Source organism: Cottoperca gobio, chromosome 24 (genome assembly GCF_900634415.1).
Source record: "Cottoperca gobio chromosome 24, fCotGob3.1, whole genome shotgun sequence".
Lineage (NCBI taxonomy): Eukaryota > Metazoa > Chordata > Actinopteri > Perciformes > Bovichtidae > Cottoperca > Cottoperca gobio.
Window position 1 is genome coordinate 7247539 of NC_041378.1, and position 22441 is coordinate 7269979.

Genomic DNA, 22441 nt, shown 5'->3' on the forward strand with positions numbered 1-22441 from the left:
AGGAGAAGGGAGCACAGGGGTCTCGGGAGGAGAAGGGAGCACGGGAGGAGATGGGAGCACAGGGGCAGTCTCCCTGCTGCAAGAGATGGACTCAGCGGATATCTGGGACGATGATCTTTTTGATCACGAGCTCTTTGACTCTGCATACTCTGTTGGTGGCAAATACAGTGAGTGGACAAGAGCTTCCAGTTGGGAGGTTTCTGACACATTTGGTGGCCCTGGGAGGACCTCGCAGCCTTCAGAGGATTTCCAGGCTTCAGAGCAAGGGGTTCAGGCGGTGGCACATGAAGTCGCATTCCCTGGCAGTACCTGCTTCTGTTGCGAATTCTGCTGCCGGGCCGCAACAGCCTCCCGTTCCTGCTGTAGGGCCGCGTCAGCCTTCCATTCCTGCTGCCGGGCCGCGACAGAAGAATCTCCTGTTAAAGTATTTGTTCGAGTTCCAGTTGTTTTAGAAAGCTAAGGACAATTCCCTTCTTCAGATCAATGGGAATTCCATTAAAAGCTTTAGTTATGATAGAGTGTTCACATGAAGTCGCATTCCCTGGCAGTACCTGCTTCTGTTGCGAATTCTGCTGCCGGGCCGCAACAGCCTCCTGTTCCTGCTGTAGGGCCGCGTCAGAAGAATCTGCTGTTAAAGTATTTGTTCGAGTCCGAGAAAGCTGATGAGAATTCCATTCATCAGATCAATGGGAATTCCATTAAAAGCTTTAGTTATGACCGAGTGTTCACAGCAGAAACAACACAAACCACTCATGGGACGAGCAGAACAAGCGCAGAACAAGCGCAGAACACGACGTAACATGAATGACAATCCGACAAAACACACTGAGGCAGACAGGGATAAATACACAGACACCAAACGAGGGAACAAGACACAGCTGGGAGAGAAAGGCAAAAACACAAGGGCAGAGTAAATGGACACAGGTGGAACACATTAACAATCAGAAGGGGAGGGTAAAGACACAGACAGGAAGTACAACTAGACATATAACAAGGGGGAGTGAACACTTCAACATAAAACAGGACACCAAAGAACAATCTGAGCCTGCCAGTGGCAAAAACAAACAATTTAAGTGGACGTACATTGAGGATGAGTAATTGCCCAGAAGGATTAAATTGCAGCCTGTTTTTCGGCTGCCATAAAATTGTTTATCCCCGTTAGTCACTTCGACACAAAAACGTGCGAAAATAGGGTCCAGGTGGAAAAATACCCAAGTTTCCCTTAAAGTAAAGGTCCTGAATGTTCCCTCCACCACTGGATAAATGTAAGAATGAAGAAGAGGAGAAGGATGGAGGTCCTGACTGTGACTGTGTAACATGTTGCAGTCTATCAGCTCTACAGGTGTCACTACTAACAGTGTGACTGTGCAGATCTGCTCATCACTAGCACGTCACACAAGAGAGGGTTTCAGTATTTGCTGTGTCTTCCCCAATCAGGCATCTCTGCAGCACTGTGAGAAGTTAATCTTTGTTGACGGTGTGTTGTGCACTGTTCCGTGGGCCAGTTGGGTTGGGACCTCTCCTGGAAAGCCCGGTCTGTGCTCATATAGAGGGGGATAATTACCAAACACGCAGCCGACAGCAGCGACACAAAAGCCGCTTTGACTTCCTCACTGCTGGTCGCCTCGAGGGGATGGTCCCGCTCCCTGCTCACCCTGCTCACCCAGACCACTTCTCATCACTCCTGAGAGGCAGAGACGTCTTGTTCCATAACAAGACATGAAACTGACTTCTTTCAGCTCCAGTGAACTGGACATAAACCCCGACTGACAACCTCCAGTGCCCAAACAGAACAGGGAGAGGACGGGTGGGCCGGGACAGAGGACAAGAGAGGGGTGGGGGCGGCACAGGGCGCACTAAATAAAGTTGTTATTCACTTTAATCTTACATCTTGACGGGAAAAACAGACCAAAGCAACTTTATTTGAAATCTAATGGTTAGTGGTTCCAAAGAAGCAACGGTGCAACATTTGCATTTGGACAGATTTGGACTTCTTCAACAGATGTTTGTCGAGTAAATCTATGGTTTCTCTCCACGGTCCTCTCAGAGCCATCTTCCCCCGCTCAGAGCTCAGCGCGTTACAGCAATGAAAGCACGACGTGCTGTAAATGAAATGGGCCGGGAGTGATTGTTTCTGACAAGCAACAAAACACACCGTCCCTCCCCTCAAATTAGTCCCTCAGGAGGGGGTGGGGTGAGGGGTTCATGTCCCAGGAGACGCATGGACAGGACAGCATGCCAGCATATAGCATGAGCATGCATGTGACTTTCAGCATCTAACCCGGACTGGTGCTTATCTTTTCTTTTTGCTACTTGTGATTTAGTACTGTAAAAGGAGGTTACTGTGACCTCTGTAAACAAAGCCGAGTTCATTTATGTTCTCCGCCTGAAATGGCTTCCTAATGCCAGTTTGATGATACATATGTGGTATAAATTAATAGAATAAAGTTTGTTTATAACTTTAAAAAGGTGGGTACAGTTTTAAAAAGAAAGGCCATCACTAAAATGAAACTATTACTTATTAACTAAAGATGCAGCACACTGCTGGAAAATCTTATTTTTCTGTTGATTTTGTTTCTTTCACATTTTGAAAACACTTTTTCTTTCAAACTATATTTTTTAAAGTAAAAAAAAAAAAGAAAAAAAAGAATTACATGTTCTTTTTTGTTTTTGCTGAATCACCAACACAACATCAAGGCCACTAAGGAGACATTTTAACTTTAAATCATTAGGTTTAACATTGGCTACAAAATGTACTTTTGTATTTTTGAGAAACTATTCTAAAGATCTCCGTCATTACATCAATTTAAAGGTACCCTTTGGAGTTTTATTTGAGTTTTGCTTGTATTTGAAGTTCTTCAACACTCTTGTGTACTGCACACTTAAGGCCCCAATCAGACTTTTTGTCAGCTCGGGGCGGCTATTATGTAATCGTTTTCAATGAAAGTGAAGCGTTTGCGCCCTCAACGCCTTGAGTTGAAAAATTTCAAGTCTGATCCGGGCGCCTTTAAACAAAAAAAAACAGTGTGGCGTGCCTCGCGTTTTCAATCTGGCTTAAACATGTTGAATGCATTTTCTTTACTCTGTAAAGCATTGTTCTTCTTCTACTCATCTTTTGTCTGTGAATTTCTGCCTTTTATGTTACATTACTTCTACAACCTCTTGAAATGCATTACCGCCCTCTGTCGTCACTAGAAATGTGCATGATGTCCCCTCTCTGCTCAGGGCGTAAAAGTGCACACATGTGCATGTACAGATAAACGATACGACAAAACATTGCACTACAGCACCACTGGTGGACAAAATCCCCACAGTGTACCTTGAACAATGATTGAAAAGCCAAGTTAAAAATATATACCTTCTTTAAATGACAATGTATTTCTAATAACGGTTGGGGGGGGGGGGGGCTAAATGCATTAAGTGGAGCACCTGATGCACCAAAGAAAGGAATTGCTGTGAAGTGAAAGCGTTCAGCCAAAATGAGGCCACTTAAAAAACGCTGGCACCATGAGGTATAAAGTTAAAGTAAAGTAATGTACAAGTTGCCCAAACCTTTTAGTATCATTAAATATATTATTAAATTAAGACCACATCCAAAAACCTGAAGTAGAAGTACACAGACTGATTTAAATCCTAAGTGGAAATCCTTTTGTTTGTTTGTTTGTTGTTGTTTTTTTTCTTTCAAAAATAAGATCAAATCAATCAAGTTCAAACTACAGCATATTGTCGTTGTATAAAGCTGATATAGACACAGTTTGTAAAAGCAGAGGAGCCGCATTACAGCTCCATGTTATCCAGCTATGTTATTCATAGTGGGCCATGGATGAATAGGCAGTTAGCTAGCCAGTTAGCAAGGGGTTAGCTTTAAAGCAAGCCCTGATTTGTGAACGAGGGAGTGGGAGGAGTGGTGGAGGGCTTGGCGTTCAGGAAAGCCTCTCCTGGGCCAGAAGAAAAGGATTTGGCCCAGATGCACGCAGCGATGTTAACTTTGAGTGGCCCCTGTGGCTCAAGCTCAGTACCCCCTCCTTCTTACTTCCCAAGCCCCCAGGTTGCCTTTGCATGACATCATCCCCAAACTATGCCCCCCATACCCATGTGAATCTGAGCTGTCACAATCGGCAGCCCCCCCATTAAACTGTACTGCGCCGCAAACCCATACGTTTCTTTTTCTCCCCCCTTTCCCTCTCTTCTTCTACCACCAATCTCCTCCCTTCTTCTTCTTTTTTAACCCCCAGAAAGGCATTGTTTGAGTCAGGGCTTGATCAAAAAACTGTTGCCCGCCAACCACAGGGCTTTCTGTAAATTCAATAAGGCCACCTTAAAGATTTTCCTAATTAATGGATGACATCTTTGGCTGGAGGAGAGGCTAGGCATTCTGCTCCAGCTCGCTCTTTGTTCGCCTCCTAATTAACTTTCCTAGGTCACTCAGGTCCCCGCAACCTGAGAGTGAAGAGCCCCCATTGAGGAGGGAGTTGTAAACTTACTTTTTTTGCCTCGGCACTTAAAAGGGGAAAGCAACTATAGGGAACAGAAAATATCCTATTTAAGTCCTTTGTGAGTGAACTGCTTGCACATGTTCCAATAAAGGAAGTCTTCTAAATAAGCTGCCATGTTGCTCTCCGCTCCCCCTCTTTCTCCCTTATCCCACCTCTTTCTCTCCCAGCTCCACAGAAAGGTTATGAATGATAGCTCTGGGTTGAGGGGGGTAAAGGGCCAAAGGACAGCATCTGGGCATTGTGGAATTGTGAGCATCTGAAACTTTGAGGGAATTTGAGGATGGGAAAGCACTGAGCTCCAGGGTGGTGGGGTGGATGATTGAGAAAATGTGGTGCATATGAGAGAAAAAAAAAAACAAGTGCCTCTTTGCCCTCATCATTGTTTGGGTGTTTCTAAAGGACCCTATGTCTCCCGGATTCTTTCATCACTCCTGATCTTTATCTTTTAAAGTTAAAAAAAATAAAAAAGGTTCTACAGAAACACAACTACATATGACATGTGTTCACATGACTTGCATTCTGTTACTGCCTTTTCATTACTTACAACTGGGAACAGATAGAGCCAACATGCCTTGCATTGTCATATTTTATTAGAAATATGTTATGTTATAAATTGAATGGTTTGTTTGTTATTAACAAACGGTGTTTTAAGCACTGCCCTGGTGCAAACAGAAAAAGACATTCATCCTAAGAGAAATGCACATCTATTTTAATTCTGATCTCTACTTGATTTCTTAGTTTGTTATGTTACACCACTGACAATAAAGGAGCATATTAGTGATGTCCTGGTGGCTATTTCTGTGCTTGAATAGTAGCAGATGAATGAAATATTCTGTATTCTTCTTTTGCAACAATTCACTATTTTAACTCCTTAGTAATGCCACAAAGTAATCAGTAACTAGACTTTAGAAGGAAACGGTCAACTGAATTTAACTCATTTAATGGACACTGTGTCAAATATAACAGTGATGTAAACATGCATATGTCATGTAGTTGTGTATTTGAATAAAGGCCCATCGAGGGACGGGCATTGCAAACTAGCTCAGGCAATAAATGCTGTGGTGTATGACTTTGGTCCATGCTAGTCTTGTCCCTAAAAAGAAATAAACATTAAATAAATCAAATATATGATGTGATTCATCAAGTGGTTACAGGTGTAATGAAGGAGCCAAAAGTTGCATCACAAATTCTCACATGTGTGATTGAAGCTTTCACTTTCTCACTTGTGTTTGACCCTGAGGAAGACCAGTGTGTCGTCAATGGTCACTGATCTTGTTTGTAATGATCTTGCCATGATAATACCATCTTTTAAACCTTTGTACTGCCTGATGAAGATCCACAACTGATATGTTGTGTCTCTAATTAACAAGCTGACAGTGTGCGGGAATTCAACCTTTTCCTTCATATGATTGCATATGCACTCGTCTTCCAGCTGTGCATTAGATTGAACTTCTTTCATTTTCTCTGCACTTCAACCTCACATTATATGAACACTTTAGATCACTTATGTCACCTTCAGATTCCTAAATGTATGTACGTGCACAAGCACTGAAAAAGTGAGTTTCTCAAAATACGTCCCCTTTAACTGAAATGACCACATACAATGCCTATCCACCAACCTACAAATGCAACATGCTCATCAATATTCTCATCATGTCACCTGACACGCACACTGACCTAGATCTGCACTCCAGAGAGCCTCATCACACACATTATGCCCAGGGAAGGTCCGTGCCCTGATTCTAGTAAATGAATCCCCAGTGTGTCTGGGTGTGTATTAAGACCCATGAGGTGAGTGTAAGGCTCATGATGACAGCTCCTGTGCTGCAGGGTCCCCGAGGGTTAATGACGAGTGGAAACTGTGACCCCGGGCCGTGACCGTTGAACCTGACCTGTGGAGCCGGTGGGATAACATCAGGAGAAGCAGGGCAGAAGCAAGACTGACTGCTGAACAGAGCAGGATAAACAGCAGAATGACTGTCAGAATGACTCCAGGTGAAGCGCTGCTGACGACGGCCATTCTGTGGTTAATCCGTCTGACGGCCCAGACCACTGTTCACACTGCTGCTGCTTTTAAAAGATATTTAAAAACTGTGTGTGTGCATGGACGGGATATACACATAAGTCTCTTTTATTGTTATATATGGAAAGAAAAAGCCACCCTTCACTCAAGAATGTGTTTTGCTTATTGTTTCTCCTCTTGGATGTTTGACCGTCACTGTGCAGAGTTTGACTCTTTAAGGCTGGAGGGGGAACGTTGCGCTGCGATCACTTTAAAGTTGAGTTTAAGTCGTGAATGTGGAGCACGATTTTGTCACATCACTAATAGCTTGGAGCTAATCGTGGTCCAAAGTGCAACTTACACAAGGGAGCCGCGCAGGAGGCCGGCGTGGAGTCCAGACTGGAGGAAGCACTAGGGACTCGGGAAGAGAGGGGAGCGAAGGGATCTCGGGAGGAGAAGGGAGCACAGGGGTCTCGGGAGGAGAAGGGAGCACGGGAGGAGATGGGAGCACAGGGGCCGTCTCCCTGCTGCAAGAGATGGACTCAGCGGATATCTGGGACGATGATCTTTTTGATCACGAGCTCTTTGACTCTGCATACTCTGTTGGTGGCAAATACAGTGAGTGGACAAGAGCTTCCAGTTGGGAGGTTTCTGACACATTTGGTGGCCCTGGGAGGACCTTGCAGCCTTCAGAGGATTTCCAGGCTTCAGAGCAAGGGGTTCAGGCGGTGGCACATGAAGTCGCATTCCCTGGCAGTACCTGCTTCTGTTGCGAATTCTGCTGCCGGGCCGCAACAGCCTCCTGTTCCTGCTGTAGGGCCGCGTCAGAAGAATCTGCTGTAAAAGTATGTGTTCGAGTCCGAGAAAGCTGATGAGAATTCCATTCATCAGATCAATGGGAATTCCATTAAAAGCTTTAGTTATGACAGAGTGTTCACAGCAGAAACAACACAAACCACTCATGGGACGAGCAGAACAAGCGCAGAACACGACGTAACATGAATGACAATCCGACAAAACACACTGAGGCAGACAGGGATAAATACACAGACACCAAACGAGGGAACAAGACACAGCTGGGAGAGAAAGGCAAAAACACAAGGGCAGAGTAAATGGACACAGGTGGAACACATTAACAATCAGAAGGGGAGGGTAAAGACACAGACAGGAAGTACAACTAGACATATAACAAGGGGGAGTGAACACTTCAACATAAAACAAGACACCAAAGAACAAGCAGATCGTTACAATGTACTTTTTTTGGTCTGGAGAGGATATTTATATAAATATGTAATTCTATTGTCACATTAATAAATATAGGTGTCTGCTCATTTATACATCCTGATGAGATACATTCAAATAAATGAATCAACAACAACCAAAACTTGTCATAAAGTCAATCCTAATCACAAACTTTATCATTTTTGTGAATGACTTAATGAGAAGAGTAGTGGAAGGCGAGATGGAAACTGTTATTTGCATGTTTTTCTTTTTGATTTGATTTATGGATCTATACAAGCACACACATCTAAGGGACAACGTGTTAAAGGGAGAGCACTTATTGCCAACATGGAACATGGAAGTGTGAAAAGCCAGACTTAAAACATGTAACATGAAATTAAACTATAGTCTTAAAATCAAAACTACACGACTACCAATACAATAGCAACATTAATACAAAAAGAAACTAAAAGACAGATTAATAGCAAGTAAAGAATTTCAATACTAACATGTCACTATACTCCATTAATAAGCTCTAACGTGACTCCTGAGAGTAAATCTGTTTGTTGTCAACTTCATATTCAATGAAAAGGAAAAGGTTTGTCTACCTTACATACAATTCACCCACAAATCTAGTCAACAGAGTCACCTCTACATGACTGAAACCTGTTTTTTCAACTCTGGCAAATCCTGGCATTTTCACACACCACATGCAGGCAGAATATTAAATGAACTGTAGATACATTGATCACATCGCAGGCTCCTTGGCTCTCACATGTTTGTCTTTGCAGTGTGAACAGACTAAGCCCCTCTACTCAGCTGTCATAATTTGTTAACGAGTCTTTTCAGGGAGGGAAAAAAGAAAAAGAGAAGACAGAAAAAAAGAAAAGAAGGCTCTTCACGAGTGACTGAAAGCAGAGGTCCATCCAGAGAGGGAACCCAGGGGCGACATCAGACCGATTTCAGACCAGCCCGTGATGGCATCTCTGTATATTTTAATATTAATGACCCCGGCCGCAAAGCCGCCTCTAAGCCTCCAACAGGTGCCCCAGCCCCACTCGAGTCTGAAAAACCGGGATCATTCAACATCCCAACTATCCACCAGCAGCACCACCGGGCAATAAAGACTGCAAATGAGAAGGGTGAAGGCGGTGAGGAGGAGAAGAAGGCGGAAAAAAAAAGTGGACGTGGAGTTAGAGAGTCAGCCATCTCTTGCAAATACGTTTTTGAGTCACTTTCCCCAGCTGAAACACGGGTCGATATTTCCCCCCACCCCTTGAGAAAGAGATTGACTTTTGTTTGGAGTTTGTGAGAAGTGGGAATCAGAAGCGGGACAATGGGACTCCCCACGGTGAGAGGCTGAGAGGAGCCATCTCAAATCAGTCAGCCAGAGGACTGACTAATCCGTCCATTGTCCCTCCCCAGCCACCGGCCGCACATCAACACATTCGCCCCCCATTGTCCCCCACCCTCATGCAGCGGGATTTGCTCTCCCCAACAGCCAGTTTTGTCCACGGCAGTTCGAGCGGAAGTTTCTCACTGACAATTTGCCCCAAATAGATTTGTCAGAGCGTCCAACTGCACCGCACCGACTTGGTGGGTTTCTGGGTTTGGGTTCTGGGTATTTTCTGGGGGGGACTCTTGCACGATGAGGCCTTGTGAGGCGTGTGTGTAAGTGTGCACGAGTTTGCATGTCCGCGTGCAGAGGTGTGTCTGGATGTAGATTAGTGGAGGAGATGGTGGGGTAAAGTCACTGGTGTGGGATCTCACCTCACTGGGTTTACTGTAATCACTCAGAACATCTGACGCTTGATGAGTAAACTCCTGTATGGCAACACTGCCATTGTGACACATTCAACACTGGGGCCACCAGCAGTGGTGGGAGATCCTTTATTTAAGTAAAACTACTAATATCACACTGTAGAAAATGTTCCATTACAAGTGAAAGTCATGCATTCAAAATCTTAAGTGAAGTGTTTAAGTATAATCAGGAGAATATACTTAAAGTATAAAAAGTAAAAGCACTCTGTGAGACTAATACTGTTATATATTATATCATTAGATTGTTTTTAATCATGCATTTGTGTGTAAACAGCATGTTATTGCTGTAGCTGCTTGAGTTGGAGCTAATTATTTATATTGGACTGCAGCTAATGATTATTTTTTATTATGGATTAATCTGCCAGTTATTTTTTATTATTTTAGCTGATTCATTTTTTGGTTTCTAACAATTCAGAAAATAGTGAGAAGTGTACAGAGCCCAAAGCAACACCTCCACAACGCTTGTTTTATCCAACCAATAGTCTAGTCTGAGTAAATCAGAATTCATATAATTTAAAGAAGCAGTAACTCCTCACAATTAAGAAGCTAAAAACATGAAATGTTTGGACTTTTATTTTTATATACTCAAGTACTTAGTTACATACAGACGGCTGCTCAGGACTTATGAAAGAAACTGTTTAAATGTGTATACCTGATGATAATGTTGTCTTTAATGAGCTTAGGTTTTCTTAAAATGGGTTTATTATGTTGCGTGAAATAAAGAGTGACTTTATTCATTAATCCCTAGGTGTAAAGATTTAAAAAGCACAAATGCTACAACTAAATGTCAACTTCTCTTTATGTAATATGAGTAAGTTATACAAGACAAACTGAACTCAGTGGTATGTGGGTAAATGAACAATAAACATTGATACATTTTTCAGTGCAGTCTGTTCATGGTGTCCAGATTTCAGTTTAAAGCCTTTGTTCCTTTATGTCCAACAACATTATATTGTCTTAATGTAGCTTTTAAATAAAGGTTCCGATTGCAGAGGGTTTAACTTAAAGGTTTTGATTTTTCTATATAAAGTTAAAGGCTTAGTAGGCCTCATGGGAGAGCAGTCACAATACTGGATCCTGATTGGCTGAATTCACTGGTCTGTCTGATTGTCAGGATCAGAGCAATTAGTGGATTAGGAGACTCAAGTCAAGATCCCACCCAGGTCTGAAACACTGACTGCTTGAAGTAAAGATGAGTTAATTAAAATACAATCACTTTGCATTTTAACTCACATAAACATAATCTGCATCCTCACTGAATATCTTGAATTACTTATAAATCAAGAAGTAAGGCCCCTTTAAATGTTGAATAAACACGTGGACAGGTAACCTGCATCTGTTTAATGTCTCCTGTTGTAGAACTGTCCGTGGTGCTGAAATCACGCTGCATAATTTTCACTTATTTGGAAAGTTTTATAATTTTTAAGACGTTCAAGCATTAATATTATTCAGGAGAGTTGTTTTTTTTTGTTGAACGCGTCTGCACACTCACACTCACATTTGTCATCATTTTGTCATCATAACTGAGCTGAGCTGGCAGAATGATTCCTCTCTGTTAAGATAATCATCTCCTGAGCTAAACACCAGCAGAGTCTGCGGGCTATAAGATGATCTACCCGGTCACTTTTAAAGATGCATGGCTGCGTGGGTCTGTGCTCGGCTTGAATTCTCCCCATTATTTGCTCTCCGGAGCTTTGTGACTTCTCCTCAAAGCCAATTGGTTCACGCCTGGTCAGTTAGGGGCCTGCACAGTGATAGCAGAGCTTAAAACGATGGTTAAACTCCGGCCTGCAGTCGGTGACTGTCTATAGGAATTACAATCAGAATATATACAGTAAAGAGAAAAAACTGGCATTTTTTTTATCATCTTTAAATAACGTATTGAATGAGTGCTGTTAGTATCATTTCCACATCATTAAAATCAGCCTGAGCTGGAAAGAAAAAATCAACAGGTGTGTAAACCGAGCAAACCTACAGAATGTTATTTACAACCTGATTTATTTTAGAGATGTTTTCTCATTTCTCATAAAGGGTGTCAAGACATTCAGAGAAAAGGTTTTGTTTTGCGTTGACTTCTGTTGGACTCTCACTCGTTTCTCGTTGTTTAAGTCTATCCCATAGTATGTCAAGTATCCGCATACTGATGCTGAGCTCCCAGAAAAACAGATACACAATCCACTGGCCCCTTTGTTAACGTCATTTCATTGACTGTCTGAGGAGAAGAGAGTCACTAATACAAAAAAAAGTGAAAGAAGGCAACCCCGGCAACCATGATGTTGGTTATATTTGTGTAAAGGCTATCAGTGAATGAGGAGGATTAGGACGAGTTAAGGAGATTAAGTCACACATTCACCATTCACCCCACCCCGGCAGCCACCCACACACATGCGCACACACCGCACACTTTAAAATAACTCAAAATGTTATTGATCTGTGATACTCGAAACATGATTTCCAGTGTTTTAATTTAGGACACGTTATTTCTGCTTTTGGGTAGGTGAAGTGTTTCAGTTCGTAAATTAATCACTAACTAAACACGTGGAGGTTACCTATCACACATCATTTGTAATTCTTTAAAAAAGAAAGTCTGGAAAATGGTCCCTGATAAAAGGTGTATTGTAGCCTTTATTGTGTGGCCTTTTAATAGGAAGTAAAAAAAAAAACACAACATGAAGCTTTCTGTGTGTCTCTGCAGGAAAATCAAAGGAATATTATAGCTATTTCTCCTCAGGCTTGTTAGTCTCCAGCCTCGGCTGTTCAGCTAAAGGGCAGGTTGAAAGAAACAACAATGGCTGATTGCAATTAACTACGCCTCTCCGCCTCGCCCCTGTCCGCTTAAATCGACACTTTGTGAGTCCATATGGCCTTTAGTGTACCGTGGGAATGAACACAATTAAAAACAGAATATGGATTTCTGGAGTTACCCGGCGAAAGCGCAGCAAGCTGTCAAGGTCACGGTGTCAGTGAGCGGGGCCCAGCAGCCCGGCCCCGACCCTCCGGACAGCCGGGCACGGGTGATGGGAGGTATGTAAAACACAACATTTAACCCGTTTACCCACTAGGTAAAGACAGTTAGTGGATGAACTATTTCATGTGAAGGCATTGAGGCAAAAGAGAGCAACAGAAATATCGTGTCAAAATATTACTTTTATTGTCATTATGATTGTTCATTATTATAGGGAAATATCTGCACAAGTTATGATGTTTTTATACCATTTTATTATCCGTTCGGTGTAAATGTGTGAAGAGTGTGAGGAAAAACAACAGTGTAGGTCAGCAGTAAATGCAGGAGAGAAGACAAATGGAAGAAAACAATCATGAGTGAGATAATAGTGGAGAAACTGTAGTAAAAAAGAAAAGCATTACAATTTTTATAAAGCAACAATTACAATTACAATGTCTCACATCAGCGTGTTCAGTGCAGTGTAGAGGTGATGTTTGTATACATGTGAATACAAACAAGTACATTTGAAACTGCAGTATAAGTTAAAATCACTCATAAAGGAAGGAGTATATATATTTTTTGTTTTACTTCGTTATAAGCCATACTGTTTCAAATGCAAAAGCGCTGAGTGGAATCCATCACTTTCAATTTTCTTTTTCTTTTGTCTGTATATATTGATTGTTTTAGTTTTTTTTTAAACTACGTTGATTCACATGTTACATCACATCATGACATCACATTCCAGGAGCCTTGTTTTTGCCTCACAGTACTGGGTGTATGTGTGTTTGTATGTCAGTATATTATTGTCCAATTAACGAGCTCTAACTTCATAGTACACACATCAATCAGTCCATGGCCAGTCCTTTGAATGGACACTCGTAAATGAGCCGAAAAACAGGCTAGTTCAAACACGTGCAACAGATTGAAATACACTGAGAGGAGTGAAGCTCAAGAGGACTTTAAAATAAACCATTAACAAAGGAAAGACAACTTCTTTACATGCAAACACCTTAGAAAAAGAAACATTCATACAATACTACAATAAAATGATTATTTTTAATCTTCAGCATTTACAATCTGTAATAATATAACAAATATCCAACACATCATTAATGTAGCTATAAGAAAATAATGTCTACCTCAGCTGTTTGACAGTTGAGCTGACTGATCAGTGCCCCAAGCACTCATCCTTGAATCTTAAGGACTGCATGTGTAACCAGACACAATAGTGTATGTAGGAAATGAGGAGCATGACACTGGTTTATGTCTGAGCCCCATAACCCCCCTCTGCATAAAGCAACCTCTCAGTGGTCTCACACCATCCCTCAGCATTCCTCATATTGTTAAAACTGGTCATGACTGCAAGTTTTCTACAGCAATGTCTTCAATTCATCTTCATTTATGCTTTAATTTCCAATATATGATCATTTAGAATTGTGTTCTTAGATCAGGTTTATAATAATATTATAAGAAAAGGCTTTAAGTTTTTATTTGTATTTTATTTTAGAAATGCAGCCTAAATAAATGCATCTAGAGCTAAAACAAATCTAAATGTTGGAGAAAACATGCGTGCAACACGTGTTTTTTGTTTGCAATGCCTCTTGATCCATGAGCAAGGCACTTCCCATCACTTGCTTACACATTCACACGATCCCTTACACACACACACACCCTCCCTCACACACCAGTGACGTCAGCCTGGAGTTTGGAGTAGAAAGCCAAGTGGATGAAGGAAGTGGAGATCTCCACCCTCCAGCCTCCCCCTGACACTTCTCATAAATATTACCAAGGCTTATTGGAGGAACTCGCACCACTAAGTCACATCGTGTCCTGGTTTTAACAAGCTTTCACCTGTCAGAATATCCGAAATTTTGATTTATTTATTTTTTCTTCTGTTTTTACTCCGGGTTTGCGCCGTCAGATGCGCTCCAGGCTGCGTTTTTCCAACCCCAACTTTATGCACGGGCTTATGCTCCCAGAGCTGGAGGGCTGCTGCCGTTAACCGGTTGCTGCAGTACGGGGGACCCTGCATATCAAAGGCGAAGATTGTCTGATACAATGTTCAATCGTGTTTCCTAATTTGGGCTCGTCGATCGGAGATCTACTCTGTCAAGTTGGACAACTCGGGACATTGACTTTCCGATCTCATCGCCGCAGGCAAAGACTTCAGAGGAAAGTGCTGCGGTTTCACGAATTTGATTGTTTTTTGTCCGCAAGAACAAGACGAGAAAAAGGACGTTTTTCACTCTCAACTTTATTATTAAGTCGAGTATCCATGATGAGCAAACCCGCCGGCTCAACAAGTGGCTGTCTGGATATTCTGAATGTCAAATCAAGTAAGTGTTCCCTTTCCTGAAGCTTCTGCAGAATATTGAGTGTGCTCGATAATGGGCCTTTCTCTCACATGGAGTGTAACACATGAACATAAAGCTGCTGCACGGTTACTTACTTATAGTTCATGTTATCAGAGATTCTCTGCAATAAATCAGTGAGTTCATTCCTCATGGTGTTACAGAAATGTGAGCAGTGATCCGTGGGGAATAGCTGTTTCTTTCCCGAGTACACACACCGTCCGATAATTAAAGCGGCCTCAGTCTGACATCTTTTAAGAAATATATTTTTTGTAAAGTTGATTAAAAAGGTAAATAAATAATAAACTGTATCCATGCTCCGAATATTCCTCTCGAGTCCCACTTGATGCCACTTGTTGCCTGCGATTTCATTTTCAGTAACTACTATAAAATAGTAATAATGCGATAAACAGCGATATATTTAATGACGGAAAATGTGTGATTTTAAAGCTTGTATAAGAGAATATTCTCTTACTGCATTGATGATTTGCTATTTTAGACACATTAATAAACAGCGCTTATGGCTTTATGTCTGCGTCCGCGCGTTTCTGTACTACTATAAAAGAACAACAATTAAATGATTAATTAATCATGAATGTGTTCGGTGCTTTTAAAGGAAATTGTTGAGTATTTTTCTTGTGGTATTGAAGATTTTCTTGTGGTTTAAAGTTTGACATTAAAAGAAAAATCTTAAACTTTGCAGTTGTCCCTCTGTAGGCCTTATAATGAATCCAAATGAAATCACATTCAGATTATAATACAGGCTTTAAATAGATTATTGTTGTGTTCAAAAAGATAGAACATTTCTATTAATTTGACATTTGCCTGTGTGTTTCTTCCAGTATCGTCTGTCTTGTCCAAACACGATATTCACGTCAAACCTTTGCTTCTGTTGTTTAATCCTCAGATGTTCAAATGTATAAATTGCTGATAATAACTAATATGTTTTAAATTAGTAAAACAAAAACAAAACAAGGGACACTACAACATTACAACTAGTGGTATTCAAGTTTATACTCACATTATGGCTGATCAGTAGAAACATTTCCTGCACTCAGTAAAACTTTATTTCCAGTTCTTTTAGCAGGTTTTCGCCTTGATGGTGATTACGTTAATAGAATATGCCATATATCTTCAAGCAATTACTGCACACAATGGAGACGAATTGGACTCCCACAGCGGGAAGTTAAATACATTTCCCCCCCTTCACAACAAAATTGTGCGTCATTTTATTTAATTGACTCAGCAATCTACAGTTATATATTTATTTGGGCTCATGTTGTTGAAATGTTGCGCACTTTCGTTCATCGTCAATTTAAGTACGCCCAAAACTCTTTTTTTTAGGGGAGTGCGAAAATGAACTTGACTTGCTTAGCATTTTGTTAAATTAAGTTAATCAGTAATTGACTTCAATGAGTATAACCAACATTTGTATTATTCATTTAAAAATCTAGATTCTACTAGGCCTATAGACAACTACATATGTGGGTATAATTTATTATACTGCAGGGTCGATTTTTGAAATTATTCCCGTGATAACTTTTAACAAGCCAACTCTACAGAAACTCTTCCCAGACATAAATGCTACATGCAAAGTTGGTTCTCTCCTATTTTATAGCAATTACACGGCTGTGGCCAGCAGTTAAATAGCCTACATGACCTTCTGATTCTTCATAATCTGGCAATTGAAGACCTATAAATCTCCTCCTGAAGTCATTGTTTTTGCTGCTCAGTAGTTATTCCCATGCTACCCTTTTTGACGGGTCACTGGTGAATCAATGAGCAGGTGGCAAAACGTCAGTGTAATTACATAGACGGCTTTTCCCTCCAGAAAAAAAAGACTCCCTCATATGCATACAAATATACTTCTTTTTAATAGATTTGAATACAAAATCTTCACACAAAAAAAGAAAAAAATCACATTTTTTCATCTACACCGGGGTCGATTTACATACACTTCATTTGAGTTGGTGAAACGAGTTGGTGCACATTATTCTCATGGTGCAGTGTCACTCCCTAATCCTGGGGCCTATAGACCTGCGGGATAAAGCAGCTGTCGAGTCCCATTATGAAGGGGAGTTGGCAGCTTGTCGAGATGCAGGCAGTCAGACGAGGTTCAATGGGGGAAAATCATTAAGTTAACACTTTCCCCTAATGTCTCCATTGTGTGCCCTCGGGCTATTGTCTTAGAGAGCTCAGATATGACGCTTCCCACCGGACTTTATTATTGAAATGTGCGCCGTGAATTCCCATGCTCGGACGAGGCGCGGGGCACTGTCCAGTATGTGTCTTGTGGGGTTGTCGGACAAAAACAAGTCATTAGCAGGACAATTTGTCCATTGCTCCACAGTGTAAAACGTCTAAAACGACTTCATTTCTGGCATTTACTGTATGTCCACAGTGGCAATTTAAGCATCCAACCTGACAGCTCTATGGAGCTCACTTAACTAAAGTACAGAACTCAGTAAAGCAACAACTTTCTCGAGTTTTGTGTCAACTTTGGAAATTGTTCTCGCAGTTTATCCAGATGTTCAGTATTGACGATCAGCAAGAGTCACAATGTTGCCATGATATTGGAATCATTAAAACAAAACAAAAATGAATGGTATGTGATTGAAATGTGGGACTTTCTCAGGTCGGATTCTGGACATCCCATGCAAAGTGTGTGGCGACCGCAGCTCAGGGAAACACTACGGTGTTTACGCCTGTGATGGCTGCTCAGGATTCTTCAAGAGGAGCATCCGCAGAAACAGGACCTACGTCTGTAAATCTGGCTCTCAGGTGAGGCCTCCTGCTAATTTTATTATTATATATCATCAGTCCTGGCTCCTTTAATCCTCATTTACACATGGGCCTGTGTCAAAGGTGCAAACTCTGTAAATTAGCAAATATTTGATCGTGTTGTTTGTGCATCATTTTCGGGGAGAATCAAGCAATTTGGAGATGTATCAAATTGTAGTGATTTGTGCATACTAATTTATCACGTTCGCTCAGTAATGTTTAATAAGAAAGTTACAGTTATTGTATTTGTGCCAAGAGAGAGTTGTATTCTCAGTGGTATACGACGTCCCTACTCCTCATCATAAATCCATAACCAGCTTTACGCACGGAATGCGCACTTTATGCGCATATTCTATCGGCTGTTCCCTTCTGGCGCTGTGTTAAGTCTCCCTTGATGAGCCTAATTGTGTCATGCCTGGACCATTAAGTATTGGGCTAAACACCGCGCTGCTATAATATACCAGGTGTAATCCAATCTAATGTGATGACTCGAAGGCGAGGATTTAGGCAGCAGAGGGCGGGATAGAGTACTTATCCTCCGGGATGAGGCCGCACAGGAGCCGCAGGGGAGCAGGTCGATAACTACACGATAATAGCACGATCTTTCACCTGGAGATTGGCCTCCCAGGAAGATAATAGCAAGACGCCTTTGGTCGTTAAAGATGAGAGAAATTCAAGTGAAGGCCCTAACTCTCTTTCTCTCTCTCCCTCCCTCTCTATGTACAGGGTGGCTGTCCCGTGGACAAAACTCACAGAAACCAGTGCAGAGCGTGCCGTTTGAAAAAGTGTCTCGAAGTGAACATGAATAAAGACGGTAAATGGGCTTAATTTAATTATCACTTTGGCCATGACACGTCATGCAGTGGTGTTTGGGTTGGAGGTGGGCAACTCGCATGGAAAAGTGTATTAATGCTGTTAATGAAGGCTGACAAGAAGTAACAGTTTGATAATGACCTTCTATGCACTGATTTTTAAAGGGGATGTTATTTACACTTTGAGGGAGCATTAATAGATTACCAATTGTTTTTTATTTCACACAAACACAATTTGACTCCTTAATTTTACGAACACTCATAGTTTAGTTCCATAAAATAAACTGGTAGCTGTAGTCACTTATACACAAATTAAATAAATAAGCCATTCACTCGTGCAGAGATCATTCCTTCACTGTGTGTCCCTGCTGTCCGGTTTCACAGCCGTTCAACACGAGAGGGGGCCCAGGACGTCCACCATCCGCAAACAGGTCGCCCTTTATTTCCGGGGGCACAAAGAGGTGAACGGATCATCGACCCATTTCCCGGGATCCTCCCTGTCCGGCCCTCCCTTCTTCACCACGGTCACGCAACTGGAGCCTCACAACCTGGAGATGAGCGCAGCCAACACACCGGAAAGACAGGCCATGGTGGGTCTGGCACAGCCAACCCCAAAGGTATACTTTGGGGAACCTTGTTTTTAAATGTATCTTGTAGAATTTAATAGCTATACATTCTACTTGGCTTGTAAGTAGCTCTCCACCTCCTGATAGTAATGAGTGTACTGGTCAACCTGTGCTTTCTTTAAAGTTTTACCTTCATGTAATTCTTTAAATGTAGAACTATCAGAATACAGGGTACAATTCCTAGAATAGTTTAATATTCCGTGGATATGTGTATTATAGCCTTCCCAAATGTTATTATAGGATTACAGTTTTTTTTTCCGTAAGGGTTAGAAGTTGACATTCTTGTCCCGATTTAGCAGCCTGTAAGAGCCCCAAATCCGCCTATTAGATTTCTCACTGAAAATCCACCACAAGCAACACTAATAATTATAAAAACCAGGTGCTGGGGCTTGGAATTTGACCTTTGTTGTTGACCAATCCGTGAACTGTGATTCATTCTAACATAAACTGATACACGATGGTGATGATGATAATCTCTTTCACTTCCTCCAGTACCCCCATGAAGTCAGCGGCACCCCCATGTACCTCTACGAGGTGGCGACGGAGTCTGTGTGCGAGTCAGCAGCGCGCCTCCTCTTTATGAGCATCAAGTGGGCAAAGAGTGTTCCCGCATTCTCCACCCTCCCTTTATCTGACCAGGTACGCGTTGGAGTCCAAATATTATCCTCCAGGGCCTTTTAACGTGAGCAACAGGCACGGAAAAAACTGCTTTGGTCTATAACTGAATAAGTTTAACTTGATTTAATTTCAGTTTAAAATATTTTTACGTAAAATCGTGTTACTGGTACATTCACAACATCTCTTCTGTGCGCAATGTGGAAAACAATATACAACCTGTTTCACGCACGAGTTTTTAGATACGATTCAAAACTGCTCAAAATACAATAAATGATTGCTTCTTTGGGGATACAGTTCAACACTGAAACTATTCCTCTTTGCAGCTGATTCTGTTGGAGGACGCTTGGAGGGAATTATTTGTTCTGGGCATCGCGCAGTGGGCCATTCCTGTGGACTCCTCTACTCTTCTTGCTGTTTCTGGTATGTAACAAGGCAAGAGAGAGCTTATCTGAATACAGGCCACTAACAGGCCTCATGGGCTGCATATGTAAATGCATGCATACTGCTCTAGTGTTATCCTGCAAAATGATAGAATATGTTCATTTTTATTTATAGGAATGAACACTGAAAACACAGAGTCTCAGCGGATGAATAAGATCATTTCTGAGATACAAGCACTTCAAGAGGTGGTCACCAGATTCAGACATATGCGTCTTGATGCAACAGAGTTCGCCTGTTTGAAATGTATCGTGACGTTTAAAGCCGGTGAGTACCATTATCTCAACGTGTAGCTATTTTACAGTATTCTCATTTATCCTAACGAGGGTTCAACGTATTTTATTTCCACCAAAGTGCCCTGAAGCTTCTCTACTACCTGAACCCATTTCTGGGGAGGGAAGGGGAACACAAGCTAAAGTTATTTTAGTAATTAATAATATGTCGTGTTTAATGTCATACATCACCTTCTTAAAAGTTAAAACAGCGCCTCTGTCTTATAGTTCCGACGCATGGCAACACTGAGTTAAGAAGTTTCCGCAACGCCAGCGCCATTGCTGCACTACAAGACGAGGCACAGCTCACACTCAACAGTTACATACACACCAGGTAAGATTAAACTGTCTGTCTGTCTGTCTGTTTTCACGCATATGTTGAACCGTCTCGTGCAGCTAACCATTAGCAGCCAGGTTCATTATAAAGTTAATGAGGCAATTCGCCACTTTATCATCTTGTAATTGTGCTCACGCGACAGCTCGTTTTTAATTAGCAGCTATTTGTGTCACAGGTGTGCGTTAATTGTTTACGCAGCGTCAGACACTCTGCACATAGAACCGGAGAGAGCGGGAGGGAGGGAGAGAAGGAGCGAGAGAGAGAGAGAGAGCGCGGATGTTTTTGACCCCAGTGATGTGTTTCAGGTACCCGACTCAGCCGTGTCGCTTCGGGAAACTGCTTCTACTCCTGCCGGCGCTCCGCTCGGTGGGCCCGTCCACCATAGAGGAGGTGTTCTTCAAAAAGACCATCGGCAACGTGCCCATCACCCGGCTCCTCTCCGACATGTACAAGTCCAGCGATATATGAATTCTCGCCATCTGGAAAAGACTTGACCTGAAGGCCCAGAGACCCACCCAGCAGGCGGGAGAATGTCAAATCATAGCAGGCGTAACCGTGGGTTGAAATATTGCTGAGCACAAAATCTCTTGGGCTGTCCTAAAATAGCCTGTTTAGGCCTAGGCTCCTTTGAAACAAAGACTGCAACACAGCCGGAATTCACCAAGTAGCCTGTTAACAGTTGCTCTAGTTAAGTATTAGCCTGTAACTTTCATGTTAGAATTACCTGAGTGATACTGCAGTCTCTGGTGGGGGCACAGGCAGCCTGCAGTGTTTAAATATCGCCTAAAGACTGGAGGGAGAGCACCTGCCAAGTACGTCTGACAAAGAAATGTTATATATTAAGAAGTTTTTCGAGTGTCTGTGAGACCAATGAGCTTGACGACCAATTCAGTTTTTTATTGCTGTGATCAATCCCAATGGAGGAAACCAAAAAAAAAAAAAAAAAAGATGACGCATGCGTATTGGGGGATGTGAATCGCTGTCCCTCCGATCTGGTGCTGAAACCAAACGCATGGGGCAACGAAGAAGAGGTGCCAACTCTATGAAGAATTAGGGAGAAAAGACTTTTAAAGCATATGCTTGCATTGCCTCGACTGTAAAACTACATTCATCTGAAGATGGTGTTTGTATTTAAGTGGTTACTGTCCTGTTTGTGTTGGTGTGTCCTGTTTGAGGCTGTTTTAGGTCGACTTTGTGAAGTTAGGCACTAACACTGGATAAAATAATATTCAGCACTTGGAAATGTTTTTGTGGCCTGTGATGTTTTTAATCTGTTGTAAATATTTGGAGTTATAACTATTTTAGAGTTGTAACCAAGAGAATAAAATACATTGAATTTAACTGCTTTCAAATAACCCAGATATAAAACTCCAAGTGGAAACTTAGCGGTCGATAATGGTGGCGCTCTTCTTAGATCGAAATGTAGTCAACGTGAAGTAGAAATGATACATATTTCTTAAAAAGACTTAACCACATGCATAAGTCATTTTAAGACTCATGATTTATTGTGGGATAACTCAAATTATTGTTGCTCAGCATTAAGAAATGATTCTGACTGAGTGTTTTTAGCACTTTATGGATCATTAATTTATGATTGTTCATTTGAAATTGGTTGATAAAATAATTTATATGCAACCTATTTAGCTAAAATCTCTCCATTCTCAGATAATAAAACTGCTAGTCAGATGCAAACGTTAACATGTTGCTGCTACATGACCCAAC

General features: G+C 41.7%; 1 protein-coding gene across 2 annotated transcripts; it reads left to right on the plus strand.

The window, feature by feature from the left end:
• Positions 1-14577: 14577 nt before the first annotated feature.
• nr2e1 (nuclear receptor subfamily 2, group E, member 1) lies at positions 14578-21689 on the plus strand. Of its 2 annotated transcripts, none has more exons than XM_029462914.1 (9): positions 14578-14820; positions 17471-17616; positions 18343-18430; positions 18813-19045; positions 19547-19693; positions 19996-20092; positions 20228-20377; positions 20611-20716; positions 21025-21689. In XM_029462914.1, the coding sequence occupies exons 1-9, from the start codon at positions 14760-14762 to the stop codon at positions 21185-21187; spliced, it is 1191 nt and encodes a 396-aa protein (XP_029318774.1). In that variant the 5' UTR covers positions 14578-14759; the 3' UTR covers positions 21188-21689. The 2 variants fall into 2 exon arrangements, with proteins under 2 accessions (XP_029318774.1, XP_029318775.1); XM_029462915.1 differs by having other exon boundaries at positions 18813-19018.
• Positions 21690-22441: the final 752 nt, after the last annotated feature.